Source organism: Gymnodraco acuticeps, unplaced genomic scaffold (genome assembly GCF_902827175.1).
Source record: "Gymnodraco acuticeps unplaced genomic scaffold, fGymAcu1.1, whole genome shotgun sequence".
NCBI classification, from domain to species: domain Eukaryota; kingdom Metazoa; phylum Chordata; class Actinopteri; order Perciformes; family Bathydraconidae; genus Gymnodraco; species Gymnodraco acuticeps.
Window position 1 is genome coordinate 2,975,014 of NW_022991154.1, and position 15,574 is coordinate 2,990,587.

Consider the following 15,574-nt stretch of genomic DNA (forward strand, 5'->3'; position numbering starts at 1 on the left):
CGCCGTGGAGGTGGTGAAAAAGGTGAGAGTGTCCACATGAGGTCAACCGGCTGGTCGAACCTCCTCTCCGGTACCAGAAAGAAAAAAAAACTCAAAAGGGCTGATAGCCGTTAGCACTAGCCGTCGTTAGCCCCACGTGGTTAGCCGCTAGCTGCCAGCCATGGGTAGCTGCCAGCCGTCGTTAGCCCCACGTGGTTAGCAGCCGGGACGTGCAGCCGCACGCCCCGAAGAACAAACCCATGAGGTAGCAATGGGGTTGCTGGTCGACCCAGCAGGTCGTGCATCGTCCCCCCGTTTGATAGAAAGCCGATGCGGGAACGGCGAGCAACGTCTCCAGCCTTCTGCGGAGCGCGCACCGAGCCTCAGTCCGCGTGCCGGTGGCAGCCACGGACGTCTCCAATCAAACCCCGGCATTTCGAGAAAGGAACTCGAGTTCCTTTTGCCGTGTTCGGCTCCGTCCCGGAAACTTCTCAAGACGTATCAGGGTCACCAGTGTAGTGCCGAGAGATATGGAGTCAGAGGCGGTGCAAGGAAGGTGCAAGAATAGTGATTTATTCACAAGCTGCAAAGGACATGTTGTCGGGTCGCAGCCCGGGTCGACAAGAGAGAGCCAAGAGGGTACACACTATTTATAGGTAACCCATAACATGTCCGTGTGGGAACAATAACCGCAACTGTAGTTCCAAGTTTGAATTATGTCCCAGTGGTTAAATAGGTGGTCACCACAACATCATCAATAATATATCATATATTTCCTTATATGAGTCAGCTTCTCCAGCCGTATCTGGCCGTGCAACACTTACAGTGTCACAGACTGTATGCAGAAGTATTATTTTAAGCAACACATTATGTTGACGAAACACTCGAGTCAAATGTAATTAAAGTCAGATCTCGTGTCTTAGACGGGCAGTGATATCATAAAACTATAGCCTACGCTTTCAAACACTCGGTAGGCCTAGTTATTTTTTAACCAGTTGTTCTATATTCACCTTGCAGGTGCAACTCTGTGGCTTGTATCCTGGATTATATGTTTAAGTCATGGATGTTTAAAGCTCATATTTGTCTAATATTAGTTTACTTTTCATTAATGAAGTATGACGCTGCGCTGTCAGTACACTTGTCCCTGTTTGTGATTGGTCAAATGTAGCTAACCCCGCCCCTTTCACGTGAACGCGCTCTCAGCTGGAGAGAGAAACCCTGGCTTGATTTACGGAGTTGATAACCAGCGTCGTAGGACCGCTTAGCGAGATCTCGTTTGTTTGTTGTTGTTAGTTAGTTTGTTACTCAAACATATCCAGGGTATGTTGAACTGGCTTCGTAGTACAGGGCACAGGTGGCAAAGACACAGACATTATACATTATATTTGTATTTTACCAGGATGCAGTGACACAAATATTTGGGAAGGCTTAGCCTTCCCTAGCCTACAGCACCCGCCGCCCCTGACCCTCACTATCACCACAATGAAACACGTCCAGAAGAATGTCATGCAAAGCTGCCTGCCTGCCTTCCTTTGATTCTCTCTGAACTGCCTGGTCTTTTTAATGTTTAATGTCAACCATTTGTGGAGATAGCGTGAAGTAGAAAAGATCGGCGATCGGCGATGCTAGAGTTAGCATTTCTCCGCCGGGCTTAAATTGTGTATTATAGAATGATCACACTGGTGACAGTACTCTTCAAAGGGTTCACGAAATATGACTACTACTTTTACTGTTTAACATTTTGGGTTACTTAATGTTACTTCATATTAAGACTAATAAAAATGACAAGGCTGTAATGCTAACTTGATCCAGTCACTCCTGGTCCTTTCATCAGACGGGAAGCGAAATAACGAGCAAGACCCATTGCTGGTATGATAACAACCTGGTACTAAGCACACAGGCATCTTGTTAAAGTTATCTTATCTTAGCCAGCCAGCCATCTATAGATAGATTATATCTATATGGCGCTGATTTTAGCTATCTCTTAGTGGAGGAAAACAATTGTTACATCACTTACGCGACTCTGGGATTTGTAGTCTTTCTAGTTGCGTATTTTTCATAGTCTTATATTTCAACAGTTTTATGACAAACTGTGACTTTTTTTACATGGAAATATTTTTTTAAGATTGAAAAACATCATATGTGTAATTCATGGCACAATTCAAACGGGATCGAAATATACGTTTTCTCTCTCCATTGACTTCAATACATTATTTTTCCGAAATAAGGTCCCATGGACCGGAAGTAGTATAGAGTGGCGTGAGTTCGCCACTCTATAAACACACATGCATGAACTTCACAGCGGGCGGAACTTTTCATAAAGTCCGCGAAAATAAAGCCCACCCATTTAGAGGGAAGATATGATTGGTCCATTTTACTGTCATTTGACATTACTCTCTCGTTGGGTTACTGTGGATGGCCCTCTGTGCATTTACAGCAGGACCACCAATCAGCTCCTGTCTTCACAGTAACTCGCAGAGGGCTAAAAGGAGCTTCTTTCATTTAACCCTTCACATTCCAACATAAACTGAACCGGCAGATTCGAAGGATTTATTTCTTTGGAAATGTTGTTTAAATACAATTAAATCAAGTTATTTTTGGTAAAACTAATGAAAAATATAACTACAAAAATATTTTAAAAAAATAAATATATTTTTTAATGTTTTCAAATAATATTTTTTAGAATATCTTAGGCCCTCAGTGAAGGCTCGCCACTGCCTATTGTATTTTTTACGTTATCTTTATTCAAAATCAGCAATTGTTTTAATTTCAGACTTGACTGTTAAAATGGCATCAAAATCAAAAGGTAAAAGAAAATTACTTATCTCCGTGTGATTAAATTGCTTTAGGCTTAAGTTGCCGTGCTATGACCAATATGATAAATTAAGCACCATATTAGGTCAGACATGAGTAAGAAATACCTCTTTGGCAAATATTTCAACATTTACAAATGGATAATAACTTTAAACTACATGCTGTTTAAAAAATGTGTTTCCTTTAATTTCTTTGCCGTTAATATCCAAAGTCAACCCGGGATGCTTAAACATAAAACCACACCATAAACCGTATGTATGTTGGTATTTAGCTTAAAATTTAGTTTCAGAAATAGCCTCATGTCTCCATCTACTAATATGTATGGGGTAAAATAATTTTTTTGTGTTTAATCTTCTAGAGAAGCTTTTTTCCTATCATATTAACATTTCATAAAATAGCGTTAACATCTCCTCTACATCCACCATCATTCTTCAAATGGAACCACATTTTACAATTACTTGACTGTCTTGAGCGGAAGAACTGCTGTGAGCAGGAAATTAATCATACATCAAACTTGGCTGCCTTTTAATAATACATACAGTACCATCATGTGTTAAAAATGCATTAAAAACCAGTGGGTGGTCGGCATCTTTCTCAGGCAGTTCCCTTTGTCTTTCCTTCCACCAGAGTTTCAACGGATGAGGTTGTTCGATGGTCAGAATCGTTTGATCATCTCCTCTCACACAAATGTAAGTAGACTTGTTCTATTTTTCACCACTGCCCAAGTCACATAATAAGAAAATTGTAACCACCTAAATGTAGCAGTAACATTACCCTCTGCTGTTTCTTTAATAGTTTCAAATATTTCACTCAATTTTCCCTTGCCAAGCCCATTTTATTTCAGGGTCTCATTGTGCAGTGAGGACCCCTACCGAGTAATGAAACACACACCCTTGTCTTTTACTTTTTCAATGGACCAAATACACACTGGCACAGACTCACTCACACACATCCATATGCACAAACAAATGAAATCTACTTTTTTCTATAAATATGCTTGTGTTTTACTAAACCCCAAAAGTGTAAGTAGAAGAAAATCATTCCTTCAGAGGTAAGACACACTACATATAAGAATACAGATACACTATTTCACAGATAGGTGTACTGGGAAACTAAGTACTGACTACTTACTAAAAGAAACATAACAAGTATTGATCTTTTGGGTGTTGGCATAATTACAATGCCCCCTAGGGATAGTGACAAGCTTCTTTTGAAAACAAACTACTGTAGGCAGCAATGCAAACTGTAAGAATTTTTTTTTTTAAATGCCTTGTAGGATGTCCCAGAGCCCAATCGTAAGACTGAAACCTAAATATGTTTTATTTACATTCATATTAAACAGAGAGAAGCAGCAAATATTCACATTACAGGAGCTGGAACCAGAAGATGTTTGTTGTGTTTGCTTGACGAATGGCCTTTAACGATAAATCCTTTATCAAAATCCATTTTCTTTGGGTTGTTTGATCAAAAATATTTGTAATTTTTCTGCTCATCAAGTTGGGATTTCCTTTTGTCTACTCTTCCAGTTGAGATTGTTCATGTATTAGCCACAGATGCAGAAGCAACCTGGTCTCACCAGAATGCGTGACTCCACCACGACTCCTTAACACCGCATTCAATTCAATTCAAAACCTTTATTTATCCAGGTAAAATCCCATTGAGATCAATGATCTCTTTTTCAAGGGAGACCTGCAGCAGTAGGTTCCACAAGAAGACATCAAAACATAAACAACAGAACAACAAAAGGACATCATACAGCAAAATGTACAGGGATTACAATTTACATATTTAACCACATGTACAGGTACCAACAGCATCTGATTTTGTAGCATCCAACCGAGCTTTAAAAACATGTAGTGGTACTAGCTTGGTAATTTTCCATTCTTTTTGCAGACTGTTCCATGTTAGTGGAGCTGCACATCTAAAAGCTTTCTTCCCTAAGACAGTCCTAGCACTTGGCACATTTAATAAAACCACAGCATGCGATCTCAGGCAATAAGTACTTTCAATTCGCAGAGAGATCAGGGAGCAGATATAAGATGGTAGTTTATCCAACATGGCTTTGTAAATGAAAAAGTACCAGTGACTGAGCCTCCGTACAGTAAGTGATGGCATAACCGCCTTGGTATACAGGGTACAGTGATGCGTAAGTGCTTTACAATTTGTCAAAAATCTCAGTGCACTGTGATACGCAGCATCTAACTTGCTCAGGTCATTGGCAGGGGCATTCATATATAACAAATCACCATAATCCAGCACAGGTAAAAAGGTCACAGTGACTAGCCTTTTCCTGGCCTCAAGCGAGAAACAGGACTTATTTCTGTAAAAGAAACCTAGCCTAACCCTCAGCTTGTTAAGCAGGTTATTGACATGAAGTTTAAAAGTGAGACAGTCATCAAGCCAGATACCCAAGTATTTGTAACAGGTAACCACTTCAAGTTGTATTCCTTGCGTAGTTACAATATCCAAAGTAGTCTCTGGTGTATTTTTAGCTTTCGAAAAGTGCATTACCTTGGTTTTATCCACATTTAAAAGAAGCTTAAGCTCAGAGAGTTGAGCCTGAATAATGTTAAAAACAGCCTGTAATTTAACAACAGCCTCGTTAATCGAGGGACCTGCACAGTAAATAACGGTATCGTCCGCATAAAAATGTAAGGTTGCTCCTTCGACATTTTCACCTAAACTATTAATATAGATAGAGAATAATAGCGGACCTAAAACTGAACCTTGTGGTACACCATTAGTGATGTTTAACCACTCAGAAGACAGCCCATCAAACTGAACACCTTGGGACCTTTCAGAGAGGTAGTTCACAAACCACCCCACTGCATGGCTGGACATGCCTATACTGACCAGCCTTTACTTCAAAATGCGATGATCGACAGTATCAAAAGCTTTGGATAGGTCAACAAATAGAGCTGCACAACTCTGCTTATTATCTAAAATACTCGTAATATCATTTACCACTCATTGTGGCAGTGATGGTGCTGTGTTGCTTTCTGAAGCCTGACTGATGTTTAGACAGGATGTCATTGTTACATAAAAACACCTTTACCTGTTCACTCACTAGGCGTTCAAGAACCTTGGCCAGAACTGACAATTTAGAGATGGGTCTATAATTGTTTAATAAGGTGGCCTCCCCTCCTTTTAGTAGTGGCAGGACATAAGCTGACTTCCATACTTTTGGGATTTTGTTCGTGCTGAGAGAGAGGTTAAAAAGAGTAGTAAGAGGTGGAGCAATAAAATCTGCAGCTATCTTTAAAAAGAAAGGTTCTACGTTGTCCGGACCAGCCGGCTTTTTAGGATCTAGCTTGGTTAAGACTTCACGAACAACATCAACAGTAAAAGGAGTAAAACTGAAAGGGTTTTTTCCAGACCACATTGTTCTGAGTCACCGACTGTGGTGTTCACAGAAGCAGAATTAGAAACAGAATGAAACTGAGAGCCACAGGACACAAAATGCTCATTAAAACAATTTAGTATGGTGGCCCTATCCGATATAGTGCCAGATACTGTGGTAAGGCACGGAGGTAGCTCATTACGGATATCACCGGTGGATATCGATTTTATGGCTTTCCAGAATTTTCTAGGGTTGTTCAGGTTCTTTGTGGTAACTGACAGATAATACTTAGATTTAGCACTTTTGACACGTGAAGTGAATCTATTTCTTAGCTGCCTAAAACGCAGCCATTCTACCTCTGAGCCTGAATTCCTAGCCTTTGCCCAGGCTTTGTTTCTCTCATGTAGGAGTATAGATAATTCAGCAGAAAACCAAGGATTGTCTCGTCCCTTCACTCTATTTTGCATTGCGTGGTGGAGTCACGCACTCTGCTACATTTACGTGTCGGCACCACACAAAAAATCCCAATGTAAAGTGAATGAGGCTCCTTTGTCGTGGTGCACACAACGTCCCGCAGTGAGCTTTTATTCTATAAAACGTTTTTTTAAATCTACTAGCTTTTAGTAACTCATGGGAGGCTTCTTTTATTTTATTAATATTCATAATCATTTTTATTTTTCGTCAGAATGTAAAAATTACATTAGTTTCGAATTTTTGTTCTCAAAAAACAGTGCATTGTGTGTAATACAACTGTGATTTTTATTAAATTAGTTAGTTTTTAAGAAAGGCCAGAGCTTCAGCTGTGTCAAATAGATTGTTTCCTTTAGTTAACGTTATTTAAAAGATAATTATATTCCTATTTGATCATGTCCTTTATTGTATTACGAGCGTCCATTCCCATTGGATAATGGAGGATTTTACACCCGGAAGTAAGTATTCTCCTTACTGTCGAATGATTTTACAGTGATATCTGCACTACTCATCAACTCAAAAACACCAAATTATCCTTGTTAATTACACAACATTGATTGGTTTAAATTGTGTACAATGCTTTTGTATTTTTCCCCTTCGATTCGGAGAAACAAATATTTGTTCTGAGTTTTTGGATGGCAGAAGACACTACACTACCCAGAATCCTCAGCTATTGTGTGGGACTACACCATGTGCTTAGCTTGACAAACCCCGTGATCAGTCCTCAAGCTCTGTGATTGGATGTTGGAGTGGCTGTGCAAAGCGTCAAAAAGCACTTTGAAATGGAATGAAACCCATCGACAGCGGGCACACTATTCAAAACAGGAATCGAACGTCATTGGCTCCTCCAACAGTGCAACACAATAAAACAGATACACAGAAAAATAGTGAAATAGTGCAATAAAAGTCTATATACAAGTGACATGATATATTAGATAAATAATTTCTAAGTAGCAGCCAGATGAATGTTATGGATGTTGTTTCTAAGTTCAGGTGTTTAATAGTCTTATGGCCTGTGGGATGAAACTGTCCCTGAGTCTGGTGGTTTTAGTCCGGATGCTGCGGTACCGCCTGCCAGACGGCAGCCGACAGAACAGTTTGTGGCTGGGGTGATGGGGGTCTTTTATAATCCTGAGGGCTTTCTTTAAGGTTAACCTGGTATTTTTACTCCACGACATTTATTTTAGTTACTTTACAGATTTGGATTAATGATGTGAAATAATAACAACCCTTAAATCAGACTTTAGTTACACCTGAGTCAAATTCAGTGAAGGTGATTGTCAAGTGCCAACAATCAGGAGAGATATTTGATAGTTGGTGCTTGAGAAGACTAAATATTTATCTGCAGATCCGTATAAAGCATATTCATTACTCGTTATTCTCTAATCGTTCATTAAAGACTGTATATAATTGATATTTTGCACATCCCTTTCAAGATTTTCTAAGGTTTATTGACATAGGCTATCATATACACAACTACGGTGTAGTTATGCAATGAATGAAAATTATTATGAATACAAATAAAATAAAAGAAGCCTCCCGTGAGTTACCAGAAGTTATAAAGTAGATTATAAAAACGTTTTATAGAATAAAAGCTCACTGCGGGATGTTGTAGAAATGCGTGTGTGCACCACGACAAAGGAGCCTCATTCACTTTACATTGGTGTTTTTTGCGTGGTGCCGACACATAAATGTAGCAGAGTGCGTGACTCCACCACGCAATGCGGTGTTAAGGAGTCGTGGTGGAGTCACGCATTCTGGTGAGACCAGGTTGGAAGATGCAACTGTGAAGTCCTTGCTTCCCAGTGTAGTTGTCTCCATCCACATTTTTTCTTTGCCTTTTAATGCAAATTCCTATAGTGATTGATGTCACATGAAATAATGGGATATTTGCATCCCAACTGTATTCACTTTTAACTGACAAAACAACAACTATGCGTATTTCCTGCACAATGTCTTTGTTTTTCTGATGCCAAACATACTAGTTTTTTCCGCCACCAGAGTTAAGTTATAATCAGGGGTGCACATAACTTTTTTGCCCTGGTTCTCAAAGGAGCACCTGGAGATGTTGCTTGGTGCTCATCCTTAAAATGAAATAAACCGTAACTTTTGAGGGGGTCTTGTCTTTATTTGCCAGACACACGGCACAGAACACACGTGCAGAGGTGAACACAGAACACACATGCAGTGGTGAACACAAGACAACATTAGCACGACCAGTAATCCTACAAGCTGTCATCACTACCCTCCTGACTGTTCTCCTCACTGTCTTCCTCTCTGTCAGACATAGCTGATGATGTAGGCCTACTACTTTCTCTCTGGTTGAGTCTGATTAGCTGCTTGCATCCACAAATCAACAGCTGGTTTTGGGTCGAAAGTCTCTGTTGTCATCTTAGACAAGTGGATGTAATCAAATAAGTATGTGAACATAACCAATAACCTACCATAGCCAATAACAAATTAATGTAACTTATTGTATTTGTGTTGTTCATTCATATCTTATTTTACCTTAACATTTATTTATGCATTTTTTTTTATCTCTCCAGTTTTAAAGGATATTTTTGGTTACTGTCCTATAGTATACATTGGAATGATTTAAAACCTGTTTATCCCAATAATTATAAAGGAGTGCCTTGGAAATATGTGTTTACATAAATTGCGACCAAACCGTTTGAACTTAGACTAAAGTGAACTATCTAAACACTCAGAGTCCTTTACCTCACTGAGCTGTAGTATCAGCCTCTCAGTCTGACTGGAGAGGACTCTCCCTCCACATTATTGTAGAAACATCTTCTTCTTATATCCGTTAGAGCAGCTAGCACGGCACCAGATTCTAATAACAACAGCGCTGGTACCACCCTCCCTCGCTCACTCGCATTTTGGCTGTGAGCTGCGGGCGCCAGATAAGCCAACATCCCCCATTTTCATCACTTACAGCGCCCATCGTACAGGGCAAATGAAACGTGTAACCGGGGTAAAAAGGGTGTTACATTTACTTAATTATGAATATTGTTACATCAAGGCCGAAAATTAGGATGAGCCCCAACGGTCAAAATGTTTTTTTCCCTCCCATAACTGCCAGCGCAGCGCCTCCACAGATCTGGCGCCCTAGGCGAACATCTAGCCAGCGCTACGGGCCGACCCTGAGTTCATATCATGGTTCATACATGTATGCAACTCGCAAATATCTTTCTCTCTCTCTCTCTTCTCTCTCTCTCATCTCTCCTCTATTTTCTCTTTTCCCTTCTCTCTCTCCCTCTCTCAATGTTGGTACGCAAATGCGCTTTGTTTCAAATGACCCGGTGCTCTTTTTTGGCGCAGGTGCGCATGCGCACCTGCGCACCAGTTATGTGCAGCCCTGGTTATAATGCTTTGGCTTGAGCATGCAAAACATTGATGCACCACTATTGCCTCTCATCGAAGTGATAATAGTGATTATATGTAACACCGTGTAAGGGATTAGAGATAGACACTGAGAAGAACTGTGTGCACTCGCATTAACATTATTCATTTTGTTCAGATTGAGGTTGTGACATAACATAACTAATGGATCCTTTACGTCACCTACGAAAATAAATGTTGTTTGTAACCAAGCCAAGAACACAGCCCTCCCCAGGCGAAGACACTGTGATTCACTTCCTGTTTCAATTGACCAAGCATTTTTCAGCTGACTAAAACATGTACAGTACATGCACCAACCTACATTAGAAGGAATGGTAGAGCAAAGATTAACACAGTACTGAATGTTCCCTTGCTTGGATATTGCATTAAGCTAGGTTCTTATTAAATGTATAAGGATGGTTTGTGTGTTACAACTAGACCAGACTGCAGTCTAGTGTCATTCTTCAGTGTGTAAAGCTGATTATGTGTTTGCTGGTGGCCAGACTTGTACACGCTGTCAGCTGTAATGTGTCTAGTGAGAACAAGAACACTCTGTGAGGGCTTTGCTTTTTAAGCTTATGTCATAGAGATGCAGTGTGTACTGTAGCCAAGCCTGTTATGCAGAGTGAAAAATAAGAAAAATCTAAGCATTTAAAAAATGCTGCATAGCCGGAGTGATTTAAGCTATGCAACAATGTAGGTTTTAAATAAAAACATGGTGGGTCCCAGTGTGATTACATCTGAAGCCCCGGCCACACGAGGACGAAAACGGTCGTTTGCGTTACTGTTTAGTGTCATATAGACCGTTCGGCCACACGAGGACGACCAAATACGGCACTAAACGACTGCGGAAACGATAACGGTTCCCAAGGTGGATAGAACGGCATACGCAACGCTCTGGGGGGTCCAACGTCTCCGTGTGTACGCCCTATACGATCATTTTCTGATAATGATGAGGCAATAGCCCCGCCTCTCCCCACCTCTGCTGCTCACCCCCGCTTCAAAGTAAACTGCACACTGAATTCAGATTATTTATCTTTCTCTCGATATGGACATAAACGCGAGTGAAGTCTAATCTGACAGGACGGAGACACCTCTCAAACTACCTACACTAGTTATAAATATGTTTATTTTTACTTTCGGCCGGGTCACTCATTACTGGATCAGCTGCTGCATGAGACAGACACTGGCGCTGTCCAAAGAGAGGGAGGAAAAAGAGAGGCTCCGTGTATTTTATTATTATATTATATAGAGTCGTTATTCATTTGTTTTAAAGCTCAATAAATAACAAAGAAGACCTTTGACCGGCACTTTTATCATTTTGTCCGGAAGATTTAATCTTTAATACACGTTGACTGGCGAAAAACTCTGCCCGGTTCCCTCGGCCCCCACCGCGGAGAATAAACAGAAGGGCAACCATGACAACCATGCTTCTTCGCTGCTTTTGTGGAGGAAGTTACAGCGCCACGTACAGGCTCGGCATATGTACTGCAGCTTCTCCAGCGGTTGGAGCTAAACGGAGCTGTCTCGTGTGGACAGACACTATCCGGATGACTATTGCGTGTGGACGGAAGCTTTTTTGCGATTGCGTTTGCGTTAATCCTATGCGTTTAGCCGTTTTCGTCCTCGTGTGGCCAGGGCATGAGTCTCCAGTGATTGACTCAGTCCCAGCTGCTGTGCATTGTGGGTAATACTCCCAACTGGGTCCTTACAGTTCATTTAGTTCCCTTGCTGCACTGACTTAGATTTTCTAAGGTAGATTACTTGCTTAAATTTGTGTTAACATTATTGTGAACTGCTCCAGATTTTTGCCTTAATCAGTCTTCACTAGTGAGCCCCATTCTAAAATGCTGTAGTGTTTTGTGAAATGTTGTAGTGATTTGTGAAATGTTGTGGTGTTTCCTGAAATGCTGTGGCGTTTTCAGAAATGCTGTGGTGTTTTCTGAAATGCTGTGGTGTTTCCTGAAATGCTGTTTTGATTTGCACTTCAGGGCCATCATGCCATACTTCTCTTGCACCATATTTCCGTGTGCAAGTCTCTTGTTAGCTGTCATCGGTTTCTCTCTCTCAGCCAACACTTCCAAACAAATCATAACCTTTACCATAACCTCAGTCTAAAGTGTGAACCACTTTACAAGCAACCATACCTTGAACCCTTTTCTTTTCCACATAAAAGCTACCTTAATACTTACCATGTTTTGTGTTGTTTTCCTTTTGGGTTTGATGTAGTTTAAAATAATGATGCTATTGGTTAATGTTTTTAAAAGTGTGTCCCCACTTCTTTTAACATTGATTGAGTCATCATTTGCAACTATTCCATGAAAAAAACAAGCAATTAAGCAACTCTGATAAAATTGGTACAACTGCGGTTTAACAATCACCGCTTCAATAATACCCTTGTATAGGGATTTTGCGTAGTATTGTTTTAAAAAGGCTGAGCTGCCCATTTTCTTATTTGTGTGTTGACTAGATTGGCTCCAAAAGTTAGATCATCAAAACATATTGCAATTTTGAGGCCAATCAATATTTGTGGAGGTCTGTGCTTGCTGGGATCTTTTCACACAGTGTTTTACTAAGGTGGGAATCCTTTAAACGCTTTTTAAAAAAAGCTCAAGCACATAAGATTGGACACTAAAAGCTTGTGTCCGTTGCCTGACGTATGCTTTCCTTTAGTTTTAACATGTTTGTTGGGGTGGTTTTCTAAAGGCAGCCTAAAGTGTGTGTATGTTTGTGTAACCCTGTGCCCATTTAACCCTTCATGTTGTTTTGTTTATATGCATGATAATGTGTGTTAGTCCTTCTAATTTCAGTAATTGAATGGAATATGCAATTGGACCATCTCCTCTCTGTACAGCTTTATTAAGTAAGCAGCAGATGAGATGGATGGAAATGACATGTCAACATGACACAGGCACATAGAAAAACATGCCCTTGTTATCATCAATGGGGAGCACATTAACTGATCACTTATCTTGACAGCACAAAAAAGATCTCTGTGGGAGTATTTTGCTCTCATTTGTTTGTGTTCCAATCATGAAAGCTGTTTCCCGCTCCTGGGAACAAGAGTGTGTACGCACTAGAAAAACATCAACATAGAATGAAGGTTATTATCACATAATAAAGCTACACTACTGTATGTTAAAAATAAAAAAAACATCTAGCATCCTGCTTTACTGAAATAGGTGTTACGCAGCAGTATTAATCATGTTTTTGTTGTCTTTACCTCCTCCCGTCATCATCTGATTCATTTGTTTTTCCAGATGGCCTGGCTGCCTTCCGGACATTTCTCAAGTCAGAGTTCAGTGACGAGAATATCGAGTTTTGGATGGCCTGCGAGGAGTACAAGAAACTCAAAAGCTCAACCAAGCTTGTGTCCAAAGCAAACAAGATCCTCCATGAGTTCATTGACAACCAGGCACCCAGAGAGGTGTGTGACTGTGACTGAGCTTATGTGTTCCTTCCTTTATTGAAAGATGCTTGGGAAAGGACCTTTTTCCCAATAATAATCATTATAAATTGTAGAAATTGTGATATATGATTGTGATATCCTGCTATAATAAGATACATGATGCTTTCTCTATCCCTGTAGATAAACATTGACTACCGCACCAGGGAAAAGACCAAGCAGACTCTTAAGGTTCCATCCCCAACTAGCCTCAATGAAGTCCAATCCAAAGTCTACAGTCTCATGGAAAAAGACTCATACCCAAGGTTCCTCAGGTCCAAGATGTACCAGGATATAGTGAACCGGGCGCACGCACAAGGCCAGCGAAGATCTGTTTGACCAAATATGATGAAGACCACAGACGACATAAAATTGGACCAACACTGTATATCAATTGTAAACCCTTTGACGTCATCTCTGAATACTGTGAATCTGCAAGGATGGTGGTGACATGCTTGAGTTTTCCCTTGCATGCAATCCCTCTAGTAAAGATGTGTCTTGGTGGGCTGCACTGCACAGAGGGGATTTGATCATGATTGGTTAACTGTTTACCTCTATTTAGCGCTGGGCGATATGTTATAAATACCATATCATTAAAATGTATACTTGTCCAATTGGCATTTACAATGAAACTAATTATGACTACTAAAGAGAGAGCAAACAACGACTGAAACGTCCTAACCAATTATTGATCTTGTAAAATATGTATTTTGAGTTAAAGCTACTAAATGACTTGCTTAAGAATGAAAACTGTAAAATATGGTGTAAAGCTCAAACAATTTACGAGCTCGAGAATAAAACACAGTATCAGTTAACTGTAAAACTGTATAACCACTTAATTTGATGAACCAAAAATCTGATCAAAGATTGTCAGACAACCTTTGATTTTTACCTTGTAGGTAGTTCTTAATTTTGGTCTGACTTATAAAAACGTATATAACACTTATTGTTTAGGTGACAGTTTCTTGAAGCAAATTTGTATTTTTTGATATTGCACTAAATGAATAACATTTTATTTGATACTATACTTATTATAACAGTACAATTTGCTAGCTCCATTGCTTGATACAATTGTTTGAATTGATTGGGTACCATCCACCTAATGTACCCAATCAACACAGTTGACCAAGAGATGATTTAATTCCATCGTTAACACAACAGAAAGTTTAGATGAATACCCTCACATTGTTTTTCGCCCAGCTCTACCTCCACTTACCTTCAGTTCTTTGTGAAATAGACACCGTTGTATGCAGGACTTGACCTGTAGTGGTAGTTTGTGTGTTTACAACAGGCAATGAACACTTAATATCTGAAACTGTGCCAAACTAGATTGCATTTAGATATTGATATAGTTACATAATCCTGTGTATGGTAAACTCTTGCAGGTGTTTTCTGTGAAATGTAATGTGGAGTCCAATAAAGTATTGGGTTAGCTTTTGCTTTCAATGCATGCAATAGAGGAGATGCAAATTGACTATCATCCATGTTGTACTAACTATTTGACCAATGTTTTTTTTTGGTATTGTAACTTAATAAAAAAGGAGCTAATTAACTAACAAATAACTAATCAGCAAAAATATACACCATAATTAGCACCCAGAATTATTGAATTGAATAATTAACATTTGTCTCCTGCTAGTATTGAACTGAAAGCAACAGCCCGACCACGGAAAATATGTTCTAAGTGAAACACGTGTTGTGCAAAATCCTAAATTCTTAGCATGATGCAATACTGAGAAATACTATTTAGATATTCTTTGATAAGTACAGTATGTTATGAAAATGACGTAGTATTTCTACAAAAACGCCTCTGAAATGGTAAGATCCCTACGTTTTTTTTCATCATTCATTTCCAATGGCTGGCGTCTATGTCACGTGATCTTCACATTTCTCCCTGCAGAAAAAAAAACATGGCCGACATTCGTTTTATTCTCGGTGTAAAATGCCTATTTAAAGTTAGTTTGGCCATTAAAATGCCTTTTGATGTCATTTGATGCGAGAAATATGAGTTGTTATTTCAGATTATGTGTGCAGTGGATGTACATGATCTTTAGTTTGCTAGTTATTCCGAAGATTACTTCAGGAAATTGTGTCCATACAACGTTTTCATTGTTACCAAGGTGGTTGCTAGGGACGCTGCCATC

At 39.7% G+C, this 15,574-nt stretch overlaps 1 protein-coding gene across 1 annotated transcript in view; it reads left to right on the top strand.

Moving 5' to 3' along the window:
• rgs8 (regulator of G protein signaling 8) overlaps positions 1-15,362 on the top strand; it is a 33,942-nt gene extending 18,580 nt beyond the window's left edge. The window contains exons 3-5 of the mRNA XM_034237305.1: positions 3,421-3,482; positions 13,246-13,412; positions 13,575-15,362. Coding sequence (XP_034093196.1) covers positions 3,421-3,482; positions 13,246-13,412; positions 13,575-13,769 — 424 coding nt within the window. The 3' untranslated portion in view covers positions 13,770-15,362. The remainder of the gene's footprint in view (positions 1-3,420; positions 3,483-13,245; positions 13,413-13,574) is intronic.
• Positions 15,363-15,574: the final 212 nt, after the last annotated feature.